The sequence below is a fragment of the Octodon degus genome, unplaced genomic scaffold (genome assembly GCF_000260255.1).
Source record: "Octodon degus isolate 3935 unplaced genomic scaffold, OctDeg1.0 scaffold00322, whole genome shotgun sequence".
Lineage (NCBI taxonomy): Eukaryota > Metazoa > Chordata > Mammalia > Rodentia > Octodontidae > Octodon > Octodon degus.
This window is the reverse complement of record NW_004524898.1, coordinates 822209-831203: the sequence shown is the minus strand read 5'-3', so window position 1 is coordinate 831203 and position 8995 is coordinate 822209. Positions and strand designations below refer to the sequence as shown.

Sequence of the window (8995 nt, the reverse complement as noted above, 5' to 3'; positions counted from 1 at the left end):
TTTTATACCTTATTTTTATAATTTTCTGCTGGATGCTTAAGACCAAGATAAAGCAAGATCTATGTAACAAGAAATATAACTTTTGTATCTGATAAAGTCAGTCAAGTCCCCTCAGGATTTATCGTGTAACCCTGTACTGTAGTTTGCACATCCTCTGCCAGACAGTCATGTGGATAAGTCATGGCCGTTGCTTGACCAATTAGCTCTCTGTGAAAGCCTGAGAGAATGCTTTCTCTCCATGTGACTCTCCTTAGGCACACTCTGCGGCATCGATCATGTTACTCTGTGGCCCCATAATCTCCTTAATCAGAAGATTTGGGACACAACTGAATTACATGATGTTATAGTATAGGTTCTCCTATGTTTTGAGTCTTCATTGACCTTGAAAGGCTAGGGCCAAAATGTTGGCTGTCCTTGCAGCCCTTCTTTTTCTTTAATTTTTGTTCTGCAAACTTAGGTTGTTAACCCTCCAGGAGAGAAGCTTATTATTACCTTACAACATATGCAGTTGGGTTTAACCTCACCGTCTGTCTGAATATCAAACATCTTAGGCATAACATGGAACAGGTATTTTCCATCTAGTATTGGTATGTTAAACTTTAAATCTCTACAGAATATGGAGAAAAATTTTTTAAAAATATTTTAAAAATATGAGTAAACAATTACATATTTTTACATAGAAATTTAGAAATCTATATGCAGCATTTTAGCAGGACAGTCCTGTGACATTTTTTTCTTGTCTCTTTTTTATATTTATTACCCTTTTTTTTTTTTAACAAACATTTATTTGAGAGACAGTATGGCCATAATTGGTATGTCATAAGAAGCTGTATGTATTTAGAAGACCAGAATAACAGGCATTTCAAGCATGACCCTTCTATTACATATTGCTATCTTCAGTGCAGTTGTTCAGTTCAAGGTATCAGCATATATAGATAGTCAGGGTGAAAATCCTACCAATTAACTGCTAGTTTCAAAAACGTGCTGATATTTCTCAGGATTGTTGCCTTACCCATCTTGTACATATAAATGTATGGCTTTGCCCCTGTCATTTTTCCCAGCTTTTCTCCTTGGCCTGTCCTCATTGGCCAGATACCCGTGTGATTTGATTTTTGTTCATGAACTCTTTGCCTATTCCAATGTCTTCAAGAGTTCCTCCTACTTTCCCTTCCAGATTTAGTGTATCTGTTTTAATATTTAGATCTTTAACCCATTTTGACTTTAGCTTAGTGCATGGTGATAGACCTGGGTCAAGTTGTAGTTTTTGGCATGTAGAGAGCCTCTTTTTCCATCACCATTTGTTAAAGAGGTTATCTTTCTTCCAGTAAGCGTGTTTGGCTCCTTTGTCAAAGATCAGGTGACTGAGTATGTTCGTAGAGGCCTCTGTATCTTCTAATCTATTCCATTGACACTCAGTCTATTTCGTTGCCAGCAGGATGCTGATTTTATCACAATAGCTTTTTTTTTTTAAATTTTTTTTTAACATTTTCTTATTGTGTGTGTGTGTGTGGCCAGCTCAGCCCACCAGGGGGCGGGGCTGGCTGGCATGTGGTGCTGGGGGATTGAACCGCGGCCCCTGTGCTTTGCCCAGCTTGTTCCAAGTAGGTGCTTTAGACCACTGAGCCATCTCGCCAGCCCCTATCACAATAGCTTTGTAGTACAATTTCAAGTCAGGAATGGTAATGCCTCCTGCCTTGTCTTTATTGCCCAGGATTGCCTTTGCTATTCTAGGTCTTTGCTGGTTCCAGATAAATTTTAGGAATGATTTCTCAACCTCTGTGAGATATGTTGGTGGTAGTCTGATAGGGATTGCATTAAATCTGTACAGCAATTTTGGGAGTATGGCCATCTTCACAAAGTTGGTTCTTCCTATCCAGGAGCAGGGAATATCTTTCCATTTTCTGAAATCCTCTATGATCTCTTTTTTCAGAGTATTATAATTTTCCTTGAAAAGATCTTTGACTTTTTCAGGCAGATGAATTCCAAGGTATTTCATTTTCTATGGTGCTATTGTAAGAGGTTTTGTTTCTCTAATTTCCCTCTCAGTGTGTTAGTTTTCTGTCTAGAGGAATGCTATTGATGTTTGGGTACTGACTTTGTATCCTGCAGTGCTACTGAATTTCTGTATCAGTTCTAGTAGCTTCTTGGTAGAGTTTTCTGGGTCTACAAGTAAAGTACCATGTCATCTGCAAATAATGATAATTTAACTTCTTCTTTACCTATTCTTATTCCTTTTATTTCCTTCTCTTGTCTAATGGCTCTAGCTAATGATTCCAGAACTATATTGAAGAGGAGTGGTGATAGAGGACATCCTTGTCTTGTACCAGATCTGAGAGTAAAAGATAGCAGTTTTTCCCTATTTAAAATTATGTTAGTGATTGTGTTGTCGTAAATGGCTCTCATCAGATTAAAGTAGAGATAGATAGATAGATAGATTCCAATTTTCTGTAGGACTTTAAGCATGAATGAGTGGTGGACTTTGTCAAAAAGCCTTTTCTGCATCAATTGAGATGATCATGTGGTTTTTAGTTTTCACTCTATTAGATATAGTGTGTTACATTTACAGATTTGTGTATATTGAACTGTCCTTGCATCCCTGGGATTAATCCTACCTGGTCATGGTGTATAATCCTCTTGATGATTTGCTGTATTCTATTTGCTAGGATTTTATTGAGGATTTTGGCATCTATGTTCATGAGGAGATTGGCCTGTAGTTCTGTTTTTTAGTTGCGTCTTTCCCTGGTTTTGGTATCAGTATAATACTTGCCTTTAGGAATGATTTTGGGGGGACTGCTTCCTTCTCAATTTCATTGAAGAGTTTGAGGAATATTGGGATTATATCTTCCATACATTTCTTAGAGAGTTCATCTGTGAATCCATCAGCACCTGTACTTTTGTTTGTCAGTAGGCTTTTTGTTACATTTCGTATTTCATTGGCTATTATTGGGTTATTGTAAGTTGTTATATCTTCTTGATTCAGTTTTGGTAATTTCTAACTTTCTAGGAATCTGTCCATTTCTTCTGTGTCTTCTATTGTGTGACAGTAAAAGTTCTCAAAGTAGGTATTGATAATTTTCTAAATTTCCACTGGGTCTGTGGTAGTGACACCCTTTTTATTCCTTTTGCTTATACTTGAATTTTTTCTTTCCTCTTTTTAATGAGGTTACCTAGGGGCTTATCAATTATATTTAATCTTTCAAAGAACCAGCTTTTTGTCAGTTCTTTGAACTGTTTTCTTCATCTCAGTTAAATTAATTTCTGCTCTAATCTTTATGATTTCTTCCCGTCTTTAGGCTCTGGATTTGGTTTGCTCTTCCCTTTCTAGATGTTGGAGGTGCAACATTAGGGTGTTTATTTGTTCCTGTTTCTGTTTTCACAGCTATGAATTTCCCTTTAAGAACTGCTTTCATTGCATCCTTTAAGTTCCTATAAATTGTGCTTGAGTTTTCATTGCACTGTCGATATTGTTCAATTTCTTGTTTAATTTCATCTGTGTCCCATTGTTTGCTCAGTAGGGTGTTGTTTAATTTCCCTGTATTTATGGGATTTTTCTGTTTTCTTGTCTCATTTATTTCCAGTTTCATTGCACTGTGGTCTGATAATATGTATGGGATAATTTCTGTTTTCTGGCATATACTTAAGCATGACCTATGGGCCAGTATGTGGTTGTTTTTAGAAAATGACCATTGTGCAGCTGAAAGAAAGATCTTTTCAGCTGTCATTGGGTGGAACACTGTATATGTCCACCAAGTCCATTTGTTCCAGGCTCTGGTTCAGTTCCGCTACTTCTTTGCTAATTTTTGGTCTGCTTGACCTATGTTTTTGGGATAAGGGGGTGTTAAGGTCTCCTGTTAGATTGTGATATTGGATATTAAATTTTTCATGTCCATTAAGATTTGTCTTATATAGTTGGGTGCTCCCATGTTTGGTGCATACACATTTATGAGTGTTACCTCTTCCTCTTGAATTTTTCCCCTAACTAGTGTATAGTGGCCTTCTTTGTTTCATTTGATCATTCTTGGTTTGAAGTTGAGACTGTCTGAGAACAGGATTGCTACCCCTGTTTTTTTCTGAGGTGCTGGTGTGTATAGTATTGTTTTCCACCCTTTGATATTCAGCCTATGAATTTCTTTTTGAGTTAAGTGTGTTTCTTTTTCTTTTTTGTGGAACGGGGGATCGAACACAGGCCCTTGCGCTTGCCAGGCAAGTGCTTATTCCACTGAGCCATCTCCCCGGCCCCGCATTGTCATGTTTGCCCAGTCCTGCTTTCTTTTCTCTCTCTTCAATTTGTTTTCTGCATTCTTCAAACTTTGTTTCAAATTGTTGTGCATTCTCAGCATTTAAGAAGTGGATGGCAACCAGCTCCGGCTTGGGATAGTCAGCATGGGTGTTCCAGACCCAGGCATGGTCACTGCCAGCATTTGGCTTGAGCTCCATCATAGGCGTGATATAATGATTGGCACAGATTTTTAGGGTCTTGTCCCTCCTTGTGAGGAGGTGGATGGTCCCTTTATCCTTATGCTTCAGGAACTTGACATTGCCGGTGCCTCGTTCTTTTCATTCTGGACTATCATTCTCTGAAGCAAATCGGAACAACTTTTGCTCACATTTTAAAAAGTTCCTCTCCCTCTAGCGTTTTAATTTCTTGCTTAGGAAGAGAAACTATTGGTTCAAACTGGGGGTCATGGTTGTGTTCGTCTGCATTTTCAGTGGAGGTATCATGGTCCTCATGAGTATCCCTGGCGGCTGCAGCGGCTTGGCCAGCTCTGTCATTGTTGACTCCACGGCCTCTAGGTGGCAACTGGTTACTCCTTTCCTCTGCTTTCATAGAGGACTTGAAGTACTCTGCTCCATGTTCTTGCCTTCATGGTTTGTGAAGAGCAGTCTGCCATATTAAATGTGATGTGTTTCTTTTCTCTTGTGGCAAAGTATATTGTTCTTGTGTTGGATTTCTGGGATCTTGAGTATTATGTGTCTTGGTGCGTTTTTAATTGGGTTCAAGTTATTTGGAGTTCTGTATGCTTTGGTTAGCTGATTGTCAGATTGCTTCCTCATGTTTGTGAAGTTTTCTGCTATTCTGCCCATATTCTTTTTATATCATTTGTTTTGACTCCTTTCTCATTGATGCCTATTAGTCTCAGGTTGTTCATCTTTGGATTGTCTTGCAGGTGATGAATTATTTTTTCCTGCATCCTAGTTGTTTTAAAGAGATCTTTTCTTACCTTTTCACTAGCTGCAACAGCATCTTTTTTTTTCCCATAATTTTATTGATAAATAGCAATGAGACAGTTTCAAATCAAATTTGTAGGGCAGTTTCAATAATTAACACATTGCATACATTCTTCCTAGTGGTTAATTGCTGTACAAGATGCGGACATGATATCCTGTTTACAAACACCATTAGAACAAATCACTCTATTCATTAAGAGAATGTAACTATATGTCTATCCTAACCACTTTGAATACACAGATACAAAATGGACATACATCTGTATACCCTTTTTTTTTGTTAAGTTCCGTTATTTGAATATTATAGGTGTGTAAACTCAGCAAAATATTCCAAAAGAGTCCATGCAACAGCATCTTAAAGATCTAAAACTCTGTCTTCACTTTCACTCAAAAGGTTTTGCAAGCTTGTGATTAAAATGTTAAGTTCCTCTATCTGTTTGACTCTGCTTCATGCGATCTGTTTGTTTCCTGTATTGCTCATTCAGGGAATCCTTCGCTTTTCTAATCTCCTCTATTTTTTTATTAGTGTCTTCTTGAGAAGCAGTTATTAATTCTTTTACTTCAGAGATTATTTCTGATCTAATTTCCTTTATATATTTCTGCATTTGATTCTTCAGATGCTATTAATTCAGAGATTTCTTTTATTTCATAGATTAATTCTGATCTGAGTTCCTCTTTACCTTTCTGCTGTCGTATCTTTTCTTCTGACACTAGTAATTCAGAGAGTTCTTTTTTATTTCAGAGATTAATTCTGATCTGAGTGCCTCTATACCTTTCTGCTGTTGTTTTCTTCCAACGCTAGTAATTCAGAGATTTCTTTTATTGTTTTAGAGATTATTTCTGATCTGAGTTCCTCTATACCTTTCTGCTGTTGTTTCTTTACTTCCGACGCTGTCAATTCATACATTTCAGCTGAGCTAGTGTCCTCTGCACTTGTTCTGGGTGGGCTTGAGGCCTGAGATTCCATTTTGCTTGTTGTTATTTTGTATAGTGCTGACATCTGACCTTTGGTGTAGAGCATTGGTGCATTTATAACAGCACTTACAGAAATTCAGGTGCAGATCTATTAAGTTTGAGTTTATCCAGTTATGCCTGGTTTGGGTCTGGCTGTTGTGCTCAGCTTCTTCCTGTTGCAGCCCTTGGAAGTGAACCTGTTGTGCCCCTGGCCCAAGAGGTGCAGGGAGCGCAGCAGCTCTCTCACACACTTAGCAGGGCCTGGGGTTGGGCTGGGTCTGGGGGGGGGTCCTGAGAGCACAGCAAAAGTTCTCACTTGGTGGGCTTTGGAGATGGGCTCCAGAGTGGTGGAGGGGTCCTGAGGGTGAGGCAGAGGGTCGCACTCACGTGGCATGCCTGGGTTTGGTCTGGAGGTCCCACGGGTGCATGGGAGCTGCTAACCTCTGTTTTACTATCCACAGAAGAGGTGAGAAACAGTTGAAGGTTGGATCTTTGCCAGCATTTTTATTGAGATATGCCATAAACTTCACTTCTTTAAAGCAGGCAGTTCATTGGGTTTTGTTTTTTCTCAGAGCTATATGACCATTGCTGTAGTTAATTTTAGAACATTTTCATGCAAAAAAGAAATCCTATACACATCAGTGGTTTGTTCCCATCCCCACAGTTGCCAGCAGTACAGATCAATTCCTTCTCTCTGGATTTGCCTGTTCTGGACATTTCATTTCACCTCAGTCCTGAGGTCCTGGCACCCCAGATGTTGGTGGAGAAATGTCAGCGCAGACCCTGACCATACTTAGAAGTGGCCAGCAATGCCTGCTTTGTTATCAGTTCACTTCGACAGTGTCTCAGTAAAAGGGGGTTGCTCAGAAGATACACTCCTGATAGCTGTGATCATGCAGGGATTTTCTTGGACTCCTCAAAAATGTGTGTCTGGAAGAAAGTGTTTTCTCTCTGTGGTTTCATAAAGGGCAGTCTCTCTTGCTACCCTGTGGGTTCCTGAAGGTGCCAGTTACAGTGTGGCCCTCACAGGCCTGAGGCTGGTTGTGGCTGCCTGGCCAATTTAGCTTGCTTTGTTTGCCTGCAGTTATAGTAAGGTTTTATCTGAATGTTCTGAGTCCTGGTTTCTTGAGTGGTGGGTGTCCTGCATGGGGTGCTGTCCTGTCTATGGATTCAGCGGGCGTGTGTGAGGGCTGGCTGAGACCTGCTGTCTCCCTCCCTTCAGTCTTCCATTCTGGTCAGCCCCACCCTCACAACTCTTGATCCCACCCCTCTGATTCTGAGGATGTATCAGTCCAGGTCTCCAGGTCTTGCCATTTCTAGAAGTAGGGATTGGTTATGTACCTGGCTCCAGAGGGGCCATCCAGCTCTCACTCCTTTGCCTAAACACAGACCTAGTTCAGGTCTACAGTGGTCTGAAGGGAAGGACAACCTGATACCTAGTCCTTCCATATCATTGGGACTGAAGTCTCCATAGGGGGTTTTAGAATGTGAAACAGACCTTCTGTGTCTGGGGCAAACTGATATGTGACCTACATCATGTACGCTACATGCCTGTTTGGGATGAGTTTACTGATGTTGTAATGCTTTTTCATTTGATTTGTAATGAGGTCCTATAATTTTTCTTTCTCACATTCTGATATTTTTAGTAGGGGCCGGCCAGATAACTCAGTGGATTAAAACACCTGCTTAGGCAGACGCAGGAACTGGGTTCGATCCTTGGCATGTTGTGCTGGCCCCATGCCCCGGGGCAAGCTGAAATGGCGATTTAGCCCGGGTGTGGTGGCATGCGCCTATAATCCCAGCACTTGGAAAGCTGAAAATAGGAGGATCACTATGAGTCCAATATGTGTAGTGAGACCCTGTAGAACCTGTACTAAATGCAAAAAACCCCCAAAAAGTTGTGGCAATACTACTTTTACTAAATGAGTTGTTCTTTGTGCTTATGTTAAATTTTTACCATATAAGAACAAAGCTGGAGTTCTTCTGGGTCTGGCAGTCTACGGCTGAATGAAAATGCCCCTTGTGGGCCATGGATATAGCTTAGTAGCACAGCGCCTGCCTGGCAAGTACAAGGTTATGAGTTTGATTCCTGGTACCAATAAATAAATAAAAAAGAAAGAAAAGGTCCCTCATGATCCCCTGTGTGCACACTGTGTGGTGTTAATCTGTGTGGTGCTGTCCCCTGCAGGTCCTTGATTCCTAGCCCTGGCTGACCTCCCTGGACACCAGTCATCCTAGGTGTCTCTGCTTTGCCCTTGGCTATACACCGTCACGTTTCCAGTGCAGGCCTGGCAAGATGTTACCTCTTGAGAAGGCTGTGGCCTCTCCCAGGAGCTCCCCAACACCCCCTGAACCACCCACACTAGGCTCAGAAGATGCAGCCCAGCAGGGGGAACCTGAGGCTGAGCCTGAAGCCAAGGCTGAGGCTAATGACCATGCTGAAGCTGTTGCTGAGGTTCATGAGGATATGGCCAAAGTTGATGCTGATGTTGCTGAGGTTCATGGCCATGAAGTTGAGGTCCATTTCGATGCTGCTGAGGGTCATGCTGATGCTGAAGTTAATGCCAATGTAGGTGAGGTTGATGCCGATGCTACTGAGGTTGAGATTGATGCTGAGGTCCATGCTGATGCTGCTGAGGTTGAGGTTGATGCTGATGCAGCTGAGGTTGATGTCGATGCGGCCGAGGTTGATGTCGATGCAGCCGAGGTTGACGCCGATGTGGCCGAGGTTGACCCTGATGATGTGGCCGAGGTTGACCCTGATGATGTGGCTGAGGTTGACCCCTATGTGGCCGAGGTTGACCCTGATGAT

General features: G+C 41.2%; 1 protein-coding gene across 4 annotated transcripts in view; it reads left to right on the top strand.

Annotated features, from left to right (window-relative positions):
* Zscan18 (zinc finger and SCAN domain containing 18) overlaps positions 1-8995 on the top strand; it is a 20180-nt gene that overhangs the window by 5478 nt on the left and 5707 nt on the right. For 3 of the 4 annotated variants that reach the window (XM_023708016.1, XM_023708013.1, XM_023708015.1), the window contains exon 2: positions 8372-8948. In XM_023708016.1, the coding sequence (XP_023563784.1) occupies positions 8480-8948 (469 nt within the window). In that variant the 5' untranslated portion in view covers positions 8372-8479. The remainder of the gene's footprint in view (positions 1-8371; positions 8949-8995) is intronic. The other variant, XM_023708014.1, reaches the window with a different exon arrangement.